The 18,027-nt window shown below is 37.4% G+C and overlaps 1 protein-coding gene across 8 annotated transcripts in view; it reads left to right on the top strand.

Moving 5' to 3' along the window:
• The window catches only part of NRG1 (neuregulin 1), a 144,388-nt gene extending 127,162 nt beyond the window's left edge, over positions 1–17,226 (top strand). For 2 of the 8 annotated variants that reach the window (XM_058165831.1, XM_058165830.1), the window contains 4 exons: positions 2,341–2,467; positions 6,341–6,471; positions 7,579–7,782; positions 9,977–17,226. In XM_058165831.1, the coding sequence (XP_058021814.1) occupies positions 2,341–2,467; positions 6,341–6,471; positions 7,579–7,782; positions 9,977–10,631 (1,117 nt within the window). In that variant the 3' untranslated portion in view covers positions 10,632–17,226. The remainder of the gene's footprint in view (positions 1–2,340; positions 2,468–6,340; positions 6,472–7,578; positions 7,783–9,976) is intronic. The other 6 variants (XM_058165828.1, XM_058165829.1, XM_058165832.1 and 3 more) reach the window with 4 other exon arrangements.
• The last annotated feature ends 801 nt before the right edge of the window (positions 17,227–18,027 follow it).

Genomic DNA, 18,027 nt, shown 5'->3' with positions numbered 1-18,027 from the left:
ATATTACTTTCAGCAGTTGTGGACTCAGTAAAAAGTATTAATCAAGGTGATATCTTAATAACAATTAATTGAATGAATTATAGGTGTGGAAATATTGAGCCTGTTAATCTTTCATCGGAATTTTCCTCTTAGAGTCCCTTAATGAAATGCAGAGAGGTGTTATGAATGTGCAAGAGACAAAGCAATACTTTTAAATCATTTTAAAAGTCGGCATAACAATAGCAACTGTTATGTAAACAATAACACACATTTTTCAACATATCTTCTCACTTATAGAAAGTGCACATGCTTAGCTTAGACATAATAGGAAATTGTAAGAATGAGCTAACCTGAACTTTGACCCTTTAGTCCCCGACCTTTAGCTTCTTTAGCTCTGATAAGGAACCATCACATCCAATTTTAAAGAAATCTCCATATTCAATCCATGGAGCCATAGTGCATTTAAGTCTTTGTTGTATTACACAGAGTCCTACAGGCAGTCCTCGACTTATGACCACAAGTGACCCCCAAATTTCTGTTTCTGAAACATTTGTTAAGTGAATTTTGCCCCATTTTACAACCTTTTTTGCCACAGTTGTTAAGTGAACCACTGCGGTTCTCAAGTTAGTAACGCAGTTGTTAAGTGAATCTGGATCCATTGACTTTGCTTGTTGGAAGATTTCAAAATGGGACCACATGACCCTGAGACACTGCAACTGTCATAAATACAAATCGGTTGCCAAATGTCTGAATTTTGATTATGTGACCATGTGGGTGCTGTAATGGTCATAAGTATGAAAAATGGTCATAATTCCTTTTTTTTCTATCCCATTGTAACTTTGAATGGTCACTCAACAAACTGTTGTAAGTCAAGGACCACCTGTTTAAGGTTTGACGTTCCTATTTATTTTTAAGTATCCCACTTCCCCCCACAAGAATCACCTTCCTAATGTTACCTTAGCCAAAATAATAATTATTAACTAAGTCTACAAAGGCTGCTGATCCCTGATTTGAGAAAACAAAAATCATGCTAGTTCAATATCTCTATTTGAGAGTTTAAAGCAGGAATCTGGCCCAGTAATTGGATTTTTTCCCCCTCATATACACTTCCTTTCTCCTTAATGATGTCAGGGCAAGACTTTGGGAATAGGTAACACTGTCTCTTCTTTCTTCTTTCTTCAAAATCTTGTCTCTGCTATCTTTAGTCTTCTGCAGAAGAAGGCATTGGTGGGATTCAGCCAGTTCGCACCACTTTGGGAGAACCGGTGGTTAACTTTCTCAGAAGTTTGGTGAAACTGGTTGTTGGAAGAAATCATTAAGGCGGAGAACCGGTGGTCAAATTATTTGAATCCCACCTTTCCGTATACGGAGATAACAGAGGCAACTTCATTTAGGTGGGTGGGGAGGCCTTATTTCCAGTCTTGGGCAGATCAGAGAGAAGGGGTTTTCTCCCCCCCCCTCTACTGAAGAAAAAATCAATATATGGAGTGGATGCTGTTGTATGTTTGGACTAACATCAAGCACATATCTTCAGCCCAGTTGAATGTGCAGCTAATGTAACATTCTCTCATCCAAGGGGCAGGAGAGGTCAGTGAGTGATTCAGCAATTTTAATAAATGAATTAGTTGAAAAAGTCCAGCCAGTAATTGCTTGATTCGTTCAGAATCAAGATAATTTCTTGAATCCATGCAGGGTAAAACCGTTTTATTTCCAATATTTTTTATTTTAGAAGAACTTACATTTCCCCCCCCCCCCCCCCGTACCTTTACCGACAAAAGTAAACTGCCTAGCAAATAAGCAGTAAGAAAAACCCAACACATAGCCCACAGCTGTATATTATTGGTTGCTGGCAGGCAACAAATTAGCTGGGGAGTTCAAAATAAGGTCTTCCAAAGGGTCCCCGTTCCGGATATATTACAAAGACCTAGCCACAGGGAATAAGGTTTCCAGTGTGCTGTTTTTGCCAGAAAATACAGGAAAGGGCAAAAAAGCTACTTTCTTAGAAAATTCTACTCCTCTGGATCTAATAACCTGCCTTTGGCTACATGTATTATAAACCAGTGGAGTACAATCTGCTTTCTGTAGCACCTTCATGCTTCGTGATGTAATTGACTGATGGATAAGATTGGTATAGCTTCAGTATGCCAGATACTATATCAGAAACTTTATTTGTGAATAAATCTTCTCGTAACTTCCGCAAAGTTTAATACTGTGTGTCCATCAGCTCCTGGTATTTCTGAACATTCAAATGATAAAAATTCACTTCTGTAATGGGAATGTGCTATGGTCAATAAGGCTTATAGTACAATTTTATTCAGTCAAATATTTGAATACTAAAGTACCTCCGTATTTCAAATTCAGGAAGCAGCGGAAAAAGTTACATGACCGTCTCAGGCAAGGCCTTCGATCAGAACGCAATCACAGGGTCAACATGGCAAACGGGCCTCACCATCCTCACCCACCGCCAGAGAATGTCCAGCTGGTGAATGTAAGTTTCGCACAAGTTTTGTTGATAATCAGTTCTTCATCAGTATTTGAGTGACATTTAGTCCTTTTAACAATTTATTAAAAAATAGTACCGCTTTCCGAAGCTCTTATTCTCCCACTTTTTGTAAGGCACAAGAAACCAGGAAGCAAGGCGGTTCAAATGAATATAGGTTTATTGTTTGGTACACGCTCTGCAAGAATCGGAACTACTAACAATCAAAGTAAATAGGTGGTAGATAAGAGTGAATGGAAGTCAAGGTGGGCTAGACTATGATTGCTTGTGAACGCAAAGGGACTCAAAACTGATGACACATTTGACCCCTCCTTTCAGGCTCAGCCTGGTCATCTCCTACACTAGTTTGTCAAACAATGGCAGTGGTTGATTTAACTGAAAACAGTGGTGAAATTATATTTAGATGCTGGTGAGGTTGTCTGTGTGGGAAAAATAGTACACAATTATTAAGTATGTTCACCACCTTGAATTATGTGTAGAAAACATTGGATAAAAATCTAATAGTAATAATAATAAATTATTATCCACAAAAGAAACCATTTTAATTTACTATATATTATAGTAAATAATAGTAATAAATAAAATATATTTATTGGTATTATCTCTAAACAGCATTTTGTATAATTTCATGAGATGTTGCAAGGTTCAAATTAAAAGGAAGAAACATTTCTAAAATCAATAAATAGAAGAATGGTTTGCTCTAATGCTATAAATGCAAATAATAAAATACAACTAAAAAAACTACCGATAAACAGAAATATATTAAAAACTAATACAAGGACTATAAAAGTACTTTGTGAATAAAGTACTAAAAAGCTCACTTAGTAAATGCTACGTGAACATGCACATATATTTGTCTGTATATATGTATACAGTATGCACATATGTATGTATACAGACAAACCTGTTGGTGCCACTGAGTTGAGGTATAAATTGATTTTCGTATTATGCTTGTGGGATATCAAAGATTAAAGGAGCAATTTTCTGCATAAAGCATTTATGGCCACACAAAAAATTGTAACTATCGTAGCAGTGCTAGTTCCAACCCATAAGTAAAAACCAGATGAAATGTCTCCAGAACCTTCTTGCAGCAAGATAGCGTGCATCGCTATAGAAAGCATATCAAAGGAAAATGTGGGCTAGGATGAATGTGGTAGAGAAATCATCTGAAATTAGAATGGTTTTTAAGCAAAAAAAGGAATTGTTGTGGTGCTTCTCTGTTCACAGATTTTACTCAATTGAGAGATCTAATGAGACAGTTCTCTAAACTTTCAGATTATAAATTTATACATAATTTATAATATACATTTTTAAAGAAAATGTAGAAAGCTGAAATCGTTGCTGAAATCTGTTATTTAAGGGTTTTTCTTTCGTTGGTAATTAATATGCTTTTCTAAAATAGCTTTTTGTTCTTTTTACTCTGGGTATGTTCATGTAAGGTTACCTTGCCAGTCACCTATCTGATAAATATAAATTTAAAACTATAATGAACACTATGAATTCTGTGTGGACCATGGGTGTACAGTCTGCTGTATTTATTTGTTTTGGATCTAAAATAATGTTTGTATGTGCCACATCTGAGCCTTTTCTCACAAAACTGAACCCATAAAACCAGTGGAGGGATTCAAATAATTTAACAACTGGTTCTCTTCCCTAATGATTTCTTCCAGCAACCAGTTCAGCAAACTGCACAGAAAGTTAACAGCCGGTTCTCCCGAAGTGGTGCAAACTAGCTGAATCCCACCACTGCATAAAACTGTCAGAAGAATCCCGGTGGTGTAGTGAATGTGTGAACCCTTTTCTCCTGCTTCAGAAAATTCAATATGAAAAACAGATAATTCAGATCTTTTTAACTTAAAGAACAGGTTCTGGTGTTGGTTCTCTTGCATTAATTTCAGCAGAACTGATGATTTTATTTTGCTTTCAAAATGCATTCAGGACCCACAACCTACATTTATTTCAAGAAAAAGGAAAATCCATCACTATGAAGGAATATTTGAGGGTGGCTCACAATATATCTATGATAGCTTAGGTAGTTCTTTTATCTTCCTCAGCAAAGTAAGAAGAAATGCCTGCACCTTTAGATTAAGTTGTTCTATGCCAGATTGAACGGGTTTAATGTCTGTTGACTAGGACAAAAATAATAAGGACATATTGTCAGAAGCTTCCGTTTCAGAAGAAACAGGCACACAGTATGCATATTCTGTCTCTTTTTTCCCCTCTCTCTTTATCTCTCACTCTCCTTCTTTTTCTCCCTCCCTCTCCAGCAACCCCACAAACATACCACCACCATCAAGTAGCTTGAAACAGAATAAGGTCTGATCCAGTGGTCAGATTCAAAAAAATTTTACTACCGGTTTTGTGGGCATGGCTTGGTGGAACTGGCTTGGCTTGGTAGGCATGGCAGGAGAAGGATACTGTAAAATCTCCATTCCCTCCCCACTCCAGGGGAAGGTTACTGCAAAATCCCCATTTCCTCCCAATCAGCTGGGACTCTGGAGTCAGAGAACAGATGGGGGCGGGGCCAGGGCCAGTCAGAGGTGGTATTTACCAGTTCTCTGAACTACTCAAAATTTCCACTACCAGTTCTCCAGAACTAGTCAGAACCTGCTGAATACCACCTCTGGCCTGATCAATATACAAGAATTGGTTGGGGAAATTCCCATAGGCAAGTAGAATACCCAGATAGCAATACATACCTTACAGCTTAATCAATTTTATTGAACATGGAAAATCCTAAATAACCAACAGGGTTTTGCTGTCAGTTTCATCAGATGCAAGATTTTTATCTACACCAGTATCTTTTTTTTAATATATATTTAAAAAGTGCAGACATTTCCCATTGTATATCATTCTCTGAAAGAACCAGTTTGTAGACAAGCTAGTCTTATTATTTAGCCACTTCAAAATCAAACCTTCACTACTGCCAGTAGTTTTTATTATACAGGCAATCCTCGAATTGAGACCATCTGACTTCCCCATTGACTTCGCTTGTCAGAAGGTCGCAAGAGGCAATAATGTGACTCCAGGACACTAACCATCATAAATATAAATGAGTTGCCAAGTGCCTGAATTTTGATCACACAACCATGAGAAAGCTGCAACAATCATAAGTGGAAAAAACAGTCATAAACCACTTTTTTCAGCGCCATTGTAACTTTCAAAGTCACTAAACAAACTGTTGTAAGTCAAGGTACCAGCAGTCCACTATTTCTCCTTGTTGTTTCAGAGACATCAGATGACAGCCAAATGAAATATTTTGAAAGGCTAATTCATAAAATTACAGGAAAAATATTCTGTTCCTAATCCATTTCATAGAAAACGAGGTTAACTCCCTGTCATTAAAATTCAGGAACCAAACATGTCATGAACTGCTAAAATACAGTGAGCAAAAACAAGGAAAAAGGGAAATCTACTACCCATACTGCTCGGCAATAGTTCTATTCCTACTCGTGAATTCCATTAAAATAGATTTGTTATGGTGAAAGAATTCTGCAGTTAATAAACTACTGTTTCCACTGAATCACTCTACTTTAATTTGAATTAATTCTAGGAAAGTATCTTCTCATGAGAATAAAGTATTGACAGCTAATTTGAGAAGTACTACAAATTCATTTTTTGAAATGATTTCGTGTGTGTGTGTGTGTGTGTCAGATGTCCAACAGTGGCAACTTTAAGACTTGTGTGAGACTGGTCTGTCAGGGCAAGAAGTCCTCACTTAGCCATGCTGGCTGGGGTATTCTGGGAGTTGAAGTCCTCAAGTCTTAAAGTTACCACAGTTGGACATCACTGGTATAAGGCAGGAGTACAGAATTATCCAGTGGTTTTTAACCATAAAAGTTGTGTGTCTGTTTTGTTTAGCAATATGTATCTAAAAACATAATATCCAGTGAACATGCTGTTGAGAGAGAAACTGAGGCATCTTTTTCTACAAGTCACTATACCTCAACTACACATCATTCAACAACTGTCACCCAGACTTCCAGCCACAGGTAGGAGGCTCCGATAAAGCCAACGTATTTCTTAATTGAAACAAAGCAAGTTTTAAAAACAGTTAACAGAAGTATTTGGATTTAAAGGAGATAGACTTTTTCGTAGCTGAAATGCTCTAAATTGCTTTATTTTATTAAGCTTCCTTTACTTCTTTGATTCTTTTTTCCTGTTTTGTTTTTTCCTTTGAAAAGAAGCAGGTCTCAATATCGACATATTAGCCCGCTTCTTCACAATTGCTGCTTTGTTTCTGCGGACTTCACGTCACACCATTAATTTGCACTTATAGAATTAGTACTACATTTGGACCATGATGAGTACTGAATTTACTTGGAGCTCATCATTATTCTTCCATGTACATAATTTGGCTTTGCTTGCCATAGAATAGTCCTACTCTCTGGTATTGTTCATTATGTCATAACTGTAAAATCTTGAAAATGATGTTAGTTTAAGATTGAGCGTTTATCTTTTTATATTCCCAGCAGTTAGGGAAGAATGAAGAATGAATGAATGAGTACTTTAATTTCAAACGCAATAACACAAGGTCTATCAATATATTCAAACTCAATGTAATTCGCTCTAATCTTAATTGTAGGAAATATGACTTCTGCAATAGAGTAGTAAATGTTTGGAACACTCTACCTGATCCTGTTGTTAGTCTCTCTAATCCCTATACCTTTCACCATAAACTGTCTACCTTGGACCTTTCATGTTTTTTAAGAGGTCCCTAAGGGGGCGTGCATAAACACACCAGCGTGCCTACTGTCCTTGTCCTACTGTTCCCATTTATATGTACTCATTTTATGTGTTTATGGCTATGTTTTGCTTATTTATTTCCTTTTATTTGTGCCAATTTTTTTTCATGTGTCCATGTCTATGTCTATGTCTATACTGTTACTTGTTTCTTTGTACTTGTTGATGAATGAATGAATGAATGAATGAATGAATGAATGAATGAATGAATGAATGATCACCTCAATTCTTCAGCAACATAATGAATGTAAAACATTATTGCCCAACAGGGAACCCTGTCAAACTCTTTCTTTTCACTTTCATGTTCTTGAATTTTAAAATGTTCTCTTCTGTTTTTCATAACGGCTCATGGTCAGTTGGAGTAATGGTCGGACCGAAAGCATAATCTCTGAAAGTCATTCAGCCCTTGTGTGCTCCTCAGTTGAGAACAGCCGCCATGCAAGCCCCTCAGGACCTCGCGGTCGTCTCAATGGCATTGCTGGACCAAGAGAATACAACAGTTTTCTCCGGCACGCACGAGAGACACCGGACTCTTATCGTGATTCACCGCACAGTGAAAGGTATTCACAGGAGCTGATCTTATGAAGTATGCAAATCTGAAATACTGTAGGGCAGGGGTCTCCAATCTTAGTAACTAGCTGGCTAAGGAACTCTGGGAGTTGAAGTCCACAAACCTTAAAGTTACTGAGGTTGGAGACCCCTGCTGTAGGGCACATCCAGATCCTGACAGAGAGAGAACTGTAGCTTGAAATCTTATCAGAGTTGGTGGGTTTGATTTTGGGATATTATTTTTAATCAAGAAATTCTAAACTGAGGTTTTGTACGTTAATATTTATATACCGTATATACTCGAGTATAAGCCGAGTTTTTCAGCACATTTTTTGTGCTGAAAAACGTCCCCTCGGCTTATACTCGGGTCTATACGGCTTATACTCAAGTTTTTTTTTTTTTTAAGCCCCTCGGCTTATACTCGAGTATATACGGCTTATACTCGAGTTTTTTTTTTTTCTTTTTTTCACATTTTACCGGACTGAAGCCCTGCCGGTGCAGTGAGAGGCGGGCGGGGAGCCGCCAGCCTTCTCAGCTGAGGGAGGGAGGGTTTCCCCAACCGGTAGGTGCCTCATTTCCCACCCTCGGCTTATACTCGAGTCCCCAGTTTACCCCAGTTTTTGGGGTAAAATTGGGGACCTCGGCTTATACTCGGATCGGCTTATATTCGAGTATATACGGTAATAATTTGCCATTTTCATAGTGTTTTGTCATAGGTTTTTTTATTCATTATTTTTACAGTTAATCCAGGTTTCTTTAAAGCTGCTTCCTCATGATTTGTAGCAGTGTGCCAATGTAATGGTGGGAAAGCTATGCCTTATGTTACTACTGGTTAAACCTAGACCATATCTTTAGTTTTGCATGAAAAAAATGGCCAAAATCATCTTCACCGCACTGCAGCATATGGTGATTAATGAGTGTGATTTATATAAGAAGTTTGGGGGGGAAATTTGAGTGGAGAAGCAACCATAATATAACTAGGCAAGAATTGAAAATGAATGTTTAAAAGGCAGTGCTAAACAAAACTCTACTATTTGGGACAATACCAGAATCCATGAATCAATCAATACAGTCTTCACATATTTACTGTATATTAGTTTTACATACTACTAATTTCTGATAAAATTATCTGGATTGGAGAATATTTGACTGAATTGGCTCATTCCTTCACCTAACAGCATCATCTTGTTTCCTTTCTGAAAAGCAAAGCTGACCTGTGTTTTCATTGATTCCTAGTTGTTGACGTAAAATAGCACAGAAAATACAGTGCAAAAATATTTAAAAATAAATAAATAAGCAAGCAAGTAAGCCATACTTTCCTCAATACTACTGGCACTGTTTGACTATTTTATTATAGAAGTAGTCTGAAAGGTGGAGTCCCATTGCTCTACAATAGTTACATTTGCTTTTGGATCAATTTTTAAAGTATAAAATTGCACAATTTCTAGTTATTTGCACTTCCAGGCCATTAATTCTGTGTGCATTAAAGTTTAAGTATTTAACACTCTAGAATAACTTTTATTATCTATATTTCATCCTGGGTTTTTTAGTAGCTACAAAAGACCTAGAAAAGTGAATGAAAATTGGGGAAATGAAACTATTTGAATTTTGCATGTTGATATTGTAGAGGACCAAAACAAGAAATGCTGAAGAACATCCAAAGTCTTCTTGGCTCTGTGTTTTATTACCAAAGGGCCACAACATCTTTCTTAATCCTAAACTTTGGATAGATGTATTCAGTGCAGTTGCTTGCAATAAGATGGAAATCTTTTTAAAAAGACAATAAAGAAGGAAGAGAGTCAAACATTCTTTAAAAAAAAAAACACACGCTGCATGGCTAGTAGCAAAAGCTCCATTATATCTTCAGAAATGTCAAGAGACTCCAAGGCTGGAATAAATCATAGATTAAAGTGAGTTGCATTGCCAATATGCCATTTTTTCAGGCATTGGGTTTACATGTTGGAAAGCAAGAGAAGTGAATAAACGATAATTTAATGTTATTTTAGCCCAGAAATTGAAAGTTAAATTTCAGTAGCTAGTAGCTATTTGTAGAAGTTGCATTTCTACTTACAGAATGCGTGACTGTTACATCTGAATTCAAATCCTTATAACTGTCCTGGAAGAATAAATACTTCTTACCACCATCATAGTTCTATCACATCCTTATTCTTCAGCTTAATTTTTTTTTTATGTGTACTTCTTTAGGTACGTATCTGCCATGACCACGCCAGCTCGCATGTCTCCTGTAGATTTCCACACTCCAAGTTCTCCAAAATCACCAGCTTCAGAAATGTCTCCACAAGTCTCCAGTTTAACAATGTCTGTCCCGTCTGTAGCTGTCAGTCCATTTATAGAAGAAGAGAGGCCTCTCCTGCTGGTGACCCCACCCAGGCTGCGGGAAAAATACGAGCTTCACTTACAACAGTTCAATTCTTCTTACCACCACAATCCTGTCCATGAAAGCAACAGCCTACCACCGAGCCCCCTGAGGATTGTAGAGGACGAGGAATATGAAACCACGCAGGAATATGAACCTACACAAGAGCCTCCAAAGAAACTAGTCAACAGTCGGAGGGCCAAAAGAACAAAGCCCAATGGCCACATTTCCACTCGATTGGAAATGAACACTGACACGAGTTGTGAGAACAGTAGCTCAGAGAGTGAGACAGAAGACGAAAGGATAGGTGAAGACACACCTTTTCTGAGCATACAAAACCCTACAACCGCTGACCTAGAATCAGCTGCTCCATATAGGCTCACTGACACTAGGACTAACCAAGCCAGCCGCTTTTCGACGCAGGAAGAATATCAAGCAAGATTGTCCGGTGTAATAGCTAACCAGGATCCCATCGCTGTATAAAGGAGGAGAGAGAGAGAGAGAGAGAGAGAAAGAAAGAAAAAACACTTTAAAAAAACCACATAGATTCACATGTAAAACTTTATTTTATATAATGAAATACTCCATGATTAAATTAAAACAATTTATTTTATTTTAGCAATTACGCTATTAGGATTTAAAAAGAAAAAGACAGGAGGGGGATAAAAAAACTTTTATAAATTAAATATATAATGTATATACAAAAGTGTTATGTGCCATATGTAGCAATTTTTTTACAGTATTTCAAAAATGAGAACGATATCAATGGTGCCTTTATGTTATGTTGAGAGCAAGTTTTGTAAAAGTTACTAGTGACTGCTGTTCCACAGTATTTTGCAGAAGTCTCTAACAGTCTGTTTCCCATCGGATTCATGGTGACTGGCTATACGGTCTGTAACAGTGTTTCCCAACGGTAGCCATTTTAAGATGTCTGGACTTCAATTTCCAGAATACCCCAGCCAGTTGGCTGGGGTATTCTGGGAATTGAAGTCCAGTCATTTTAAAATGGATACTGTTGGGAAACACTGGTCTTTAAGAACTGCAACCGTTCCCTGTCTTGCTTGTGGTAACTCTGATAAAAGAAAAATCCATACTGGCATACCAACCTAGAAACAAAACATGCTCATTTCTTCTTTGAAGAGGCTTCTATTTCCTTGCGTTTTATGAGCTGCTCTCTGACAAAAACAAGATTTATTTTGGAACCCTTGAGAAAATGGGTAGGTCGAACAGCCTGCCATTGTTTTGTTTTGCTTTGTTTTGTTTTTTTAAAGGATAATACCGCTTTCAGAAACATAGAACCATATCCGATATTAGATACCACTGTAGGTTTGTCCACTTGACTATAATTACCCAAGAATCTACTTGAATTTAAATAGGAGCGATTACTGCTACCACCAACCTTTTCACCGAGATACACATGGGCATGCACACACATACAGTAGTTTTGATTTATGTAACAATATTTCCTAGATGTTTGCAGCGGTTTGACAGAAACACAGTGGGATCCAATCTAGCAGGAAGTCCTTCTATGCAAGCCTCTTTTAAATTAATAGGATGGGTCCAAGGGCAAGGAGTTTCTTGTTTTGGTGTTCTTTGTATAGGAGAACGGGCTACTGGATTATCCTGGGTTAAATAAATTGAAATATCAGAGCAGGTATTTTTAGACAGAAGTCTAAAAGGAAGTGACTAAAAGCCGAGGAAATGCAATGGCCACTGCTAAAATTAAAGTCATTTTGAAACAATATTTTCAGGTAGAGCACTTCTTTTTTTCACTTTAAATTGGGATGATCCATACCAAAAATAGGACTTCGCAGTGGATTATCACTTCCTGTGTGCTTAAATTTTCTAGTTTACATATGGATGGAATCCAAATGTCATAAAATGAGCTCTGATAGAAAAAGATAAACATGTTCTGTATGAGTAGTGACCTATTATGTTTTTTTACCTAAGTATTAGTAAGACGAGCATGTTTATACTTCTCAGGCTCCCGTCATGCATGGGTTTTTGTTATATAAATATATATATATATATATATATATATATATGCATGTGGCCGGAAATAGATAGAAGCTGCCTTTCTTCGAGGCATGTTGGAGAAACAATTTGGACCTAAAAGCAAATGCATTTGTTTAAACTCCAGATTGGCCCAATCACTTAGAAAGGTTCTATTTCTAGAGCAACAACATCGAGGCAGGTGAAGGAAGCTTGTCTAAGTGAAATGTATTCCTCGGCGGAGAGGAACTGGAAGAGGGAGAAACGGAATGCTGTGCTGCAGATAGGAACAAAGTAATCATCTATGCTATGATTTTCTCCCCCAAATATGTAACCTCTTGCTCTGCTTTATGCATCATTTGGGCAGGCTAAGTTCAAACAAACAGGTCTGGTATTTAATTTGGCACCAGCAGCGACATTACTGCAGCTTCTTAATTCACAAGCCAGTAATTTATTTTGGAGACCTGAATCTGGGATAAAATTAGCCTTGATTTATATAATACTATAGAGCGCAGCCCAGAGGCCAAAGACTAACAAACCTATTCTCTTAGCCTTCCTAGCGTTGGCAATCATGTCGGGTTGATATTGTTGTGAATGAAAAGCAAAATGGTTTGCATAAAAATTATTTTATAAAAAAAAATCATGCCCAGTGCTCAAATTTGCTTAATACTGGTATCTTCACAGAATGTTAATTTGATTACAGAAGGCTAACACAGCAATCCTAGTCCTATGTATTGGAAAATAATTATACAGTAGAGTAGACTTCTGCATAGCATTGGGTAGAATTGTGCTGTAAAGTGATATTTACATTTCAGAAGCGTCAGTAAAACACATTCCTGTGATCCACATACATTCACTGCGAGTTTCCAAATCATTATATTGACTTCCAGCTGGATATTGAAGCAAACTCTGGTGTTGACTTCTGATTCATAACTTTGTGTTTCCTAATATTCACTTACAGGCTTCAATTTCATTCCCTTTCTCTTGACAAAACCTGGGGTTTGTTTTTTTTCTGCATTGCCAAAGAACCCCCTAGAGCAGGGATGTCCAACCTTGGCAACTTTAAGACTTCTGGACTTCGGCTCCCAGAATTCCTCAGCCAACATGATTGGCTGGGGAATTCTGGGAGTTGAAGTGCTCAAGTCTCAAGGTTGACAATGTAGGGCACCCCTGCTCTAGGAGGTTCTTATTTCAAAGCATTTTCCAAATGTCCTAAACCCTTTTCCAAAACTCGGCTACTGTGTAGGAACTGTTTGGCTAAGATGCCAAATATTCTAAGAGAGGAAGAAGACTGGGCAGGGACATTCTTTCTTAAGCATAAAAGTGGACAGACCAGAGAAAGTTTTCCGGAATGTTACCAATCTTTGACACTGAATGTGGACTCTGCTATTAATATGCATACTTCTTCCAATAATCTTTCTTCAGTTTTCTGTTGTTTTAAGAGTCATTAAAGCTATTGTGTGTAGGCTATTTTGGGGGGGAAATAGTGAAAGAGACATGTACGTATTTCATTTAGAGTGCTTGACAGTATATTGGGGCTCCAATATAAAAGAAAACGGAAGAAATAATTTCACACTTCAGGAAGACTATTCCGACTCTATAGCATATGATATATTTCATATTTCAGAAACTAGACATTTCACCAGTCTTATCATGTTCTTCCAATAGTCTTCTGCACACATTCCTTACTTTTAAGTACATTAATGCATTCTATTCCTGCCAGGGCAGACAATACTTCCGCTACATTAATGTCCCTATAACCTTTAACTCTCTTTCCATTCATTCTTCCGAAACTAAAATGCACCTATGCGAGACTGTCTCATGATCTCCTTTCTGTGCTTACCAATAAAAAACCGATAGGTGCATCAACCTGATATCCCTGCATTTTGGGTGCACTTCATCATTCCCAAAACTTTTCTTGCCGTATTGAAGGTGGGATCCCCAGAGGAATCTGGGGAGAGAAAATCCCTGCATTTTAATTGCCTTGCCTTGCCTTGCTGCTAAATCTCACTCTGGGCTAGTGAACTGGTGGGGAAAAGCACTTCTAGACTCTTATCGCATTTGAGCCTGTTGTCCTGACATTGATTCCCAACTAGATGTTTCCTTTCAGTGGAACTCAGCTCCTGACGACTTCATAAGCATAGGCAAGGATAGTTCCATTGATTATAACACTGCCTTTTAAAACGTGGGGAAACAACTAATGTGGCCAAGGGAGAGAGTTTAAATCAATGTAATATGGCTTTAAGGAAGATGCACTGATCAGGATTGCACGTACATTGAAAAATGGCTCTAAACCAGTTATAATTCTACCAGAAAAGAAATGCAATTAAATTAATGGGGAGTAATCATGTAACTGCAGTTAAATTCATTCAGCTAAACTTAAATTTAAATTAAATCAATTTGAATTTTTGCTCTGGTCCTAATTATTTTATGCTGGGTCCCTTCAGACTCTGGGTAGGGTAACTTGAGCTGGCCAATGCAACCCTCAGTCCATAATGAAACTATGCATGCCCTGTTGTAATGGGTAACACTACTGTGCCACTTAGCTTAATATCTTACTCTGTAAATTGATGTGTCCAGATTAGTTTGTGCATGAATATTGCTTGATTTCTCATCATTTTGTAATGCACAATTGAATGAATTGTGATAAGAGTTGGTTTTGGACAATAAGAACATTCCATCTAGATAATTAAGCTGTGGACAGTGCATTTACAGTTATAAATCAATGCTGCATCCATGACAGATAAGTGTTAATTTCAATAGTATTGTGAAGAACAGCTATGGGTTATAAGCAAGAATGGGTTACAAGCCATTCCTCTCAACGAGTCCCATTTCATAAAAACAAAACATTATGTAGAAATATCCAATGTAGTCAGAAAAATACGATTGAAAGGCAATTTCAATTCTCAGGGCAATTTTATTTTATGTATTCAAACGTTATTCCATAAATGTATTGAGCGTGGTATTTCTACTCACTTCTATTTAGTCTTTAATTTGGAAAAAAAAAAGTTATGTCAAGTGAAACAGCAGTCAGAATAAAGAATTGCTCTTATGAATGTAGCTGATGCTCAAGTTCAGACATCTCATGATAAATAGTTTGGCATCTTAAGAAAATACACCAATTAACGTTCTAGATCGGACGCGGCATACATAGAACAGGGTATCCGGGATCTCTGCACGTATACATTTTCATCAGCCAACAATCTGTTTCTTTGTAAGCTAAGCCATGTTAGCCACTATTAGTGGCTAATGGACAACTAATAATGTATAGTCCTTTTTTTTAAGGTTGAAGTATCGTCATGCCCATATTTTCCCATGGTTGATATCAAAAGTATGGAGTGGCTACTTGAATATTCAGCAAGATGTGTTGATGTCTGGCTAAGTTGCACATCTTTAATAAGCGACATAAGCAGAGTCTGTTTTGGCTGAATTTCTAAAAGCCACGATGACTAATGCGCAACCAATCTGAAATGCTGCAGAGAAATGCAGGAAATGCAATGGCCACATATCATTTTAAGTACCGTATATACTCGAGTATAAGCCGAGTTTTTCAGCACATTTTTTGTGCTGAAAAACGTCCCCTCGGCTTATACTCGGGTCTATACGGCTTATACTCAAGTTTTTTTTTTTTAAGCCCCTCGGCTTATACTCGAGTATATACGGCTTATACTCGAGTTTTTTTTTTCTTTTTTTCACATTTTACCGGACTGAAGCCCTGCCGGTGCAGTGAGAGGGCGGGGCGGGGGAGCCGCCAGCCTTCTCAGCTGAGGGAGGGAGGGTTTCCCCAACCGGTAGGTGCCTCATTTCCCACCCTCGGCTTATACTCGAGTCCCCAGTTTACCCCAGTTTTTGGGGTAAAATTGGGGACCTCGGCTTATACTCGGATCGGCTTATATTCGAGTATATACGGTATATATTATTTTTGTAAATACATCTTGTACATACTTGGATGTTCCATCACAATCATTTATTGTCTTTATGAGTTATATATACAATATAACAGTGTAAATAACACAATGTTCCTTATTATTTATATTTAGGTGTTTGGAAGAAAAAAGAAAGTCATCATTTTATTTTAAGATATGTGTCAAATATGTTCGGTTATCCCTTTTCCCCCTTTCACAACTGTAATGTACCCTTTATTTTTTTTCCCTTTCTTTTCTTTAAAAAGAAATAATTTATTGATCCAGAAAGAATGTATTGTAATGGAATTGTACATAGAATGCAGAGTGGAAGGCCATAAGGTACTGATAAACTAAAGATTCTATAATCCCAAATATTAAGCAATAATCAATTGTTGATTTATTTAAGGTTGTACTGCTCATCTTCAGTAAAAGAGGTGCTGGAATAAATTGCTACTGTGTAGTATGGGCGCAAATGCCCTGCAGATTGTTTCAGACCATTAGATTCTCCTGCCCTCTTTTCTATTCTAGTCGGTGACACCTCTGTCAATGACACAGTTCTGATGTCATCTGTTAGTAAAAGTTGGATTCTCTTGTCAGTATCTCTCTCCCTCCCAGTCTATTCTCTGTTCTTATTGCTGGAATGGACAGACCATCCAGTCTGCTACTTGTTGCCTGTGTTCTTAGAGATCACATGTCTAATTGCTGCTAAGCAGTTTAGCATTAACCAGGGTTCAATAAAAAAAACAATAACAATAAATCCAGTGGCATGTCTTACATGTCTTTAATGTTGCTAATGTAAATGGGGCACTAAAGCAAATATGCAAAACATACTCGTAACGGTGGGGATGGTAAGGAAAGTATATACGGGCCAGGCTCATTTTTAGTTCCTCGACAAGAACATGGTTGGACTATTGGGTTCTCATTATTATAATTTAACTTTTGCAATGGGTTTCATAGAAGCAAATGAACTTCCATTGAGTTCACCCTTCTCCTCGGCAAGTGTAACTGTAAGAGCATTTGTTTATCATCCTCACATGCACCATCCATGCACAAATGTATGTTCGACACACACACACACCCAAGAAAAATCTATTACAAAGCATCAGAATAAAAATAAATCAATCATAAACTTGGAAAATGTTAGCCATTAAATTATGTAGACTTAAGCCTGGTTCCAGCATGGAGTATGAGGCTCCCATTTACTGCTCAGCATACAGTTATCATACATCATTTATATCTCCATTTCACCATTATGTAATCCCATAAATGTCCACACACATCACTGTCAGGAGTTTCATGTATAAAATATTAAGCACTTTTTAAAGGAACATTTCTTGCAAGGTATAATCATTTGTAATAATCATAGAAATATCTGACCTTGAGTCACATTGCAGCAAAATCGAACATGGAAAAAGCTAATGGAACATGTGCAAGTCGGCTGTGCTTGATAAAACTGGTAGATAAAGCAGTGTTGCATTGCGCTATACAAAGTAGGTGTGGGTGAGCAGCTAGAAAGAACAGCTGTTTCTAATTTCTGGTTATCTACATTTAGTATTCCTTCTAAGTAGAGCAAAGACGTTTGCTGCAACCAGATCTAAATACTCCTGTCAATGCAGGTATTTTTAAAGCTGTATTTTAGAGACTGCATGTCTGCTACGAATTGAATGCATTTTAGTTCTTTTAATATTAAGTAGCCTGGAAGAAAGACAGGGAATATGACTCAGGTACTCTTAATCTGTTCTATTGCCAAGGACTTTTTTTGTTGGCATTGTATGCTGCTTATGTGCACTGACTTTGTAATGGTACATAACATCAGTGAAAATTTCAGCGTAAGACATCTGGAAGACATCAAATTGGGGAGGGGTTATTGCACACATAGAGGTTGTAGCTTACTTTCCCCAAACTCAGGTAGCAACAAAACAAAATGAACTCTCAGGCTCTTCCTTCTACCTCTATGTACATTGGGCATCCCGCATAATTTT

The sequence above is a fragment of the Ahaetulla prasina genome, chromosome 2 (genome assembly GCF_028640845.1).
Source record: "Ahaetulla prasina isolate Xishuangbanna chromosome 2, ASM2864084v1, whole genome shotgun sequence".
Lineage (NCBI taxonomy): Eukaryota > Metazoa > Chordata > Lepidosauria > Squamata > Colubridae > Ahaetulla > Ahaetulla prasina.
Note: the sequence above shows the minus strand (reverse complement) of the source record. Positions and strands in the feature narration are given on the sequence as shown.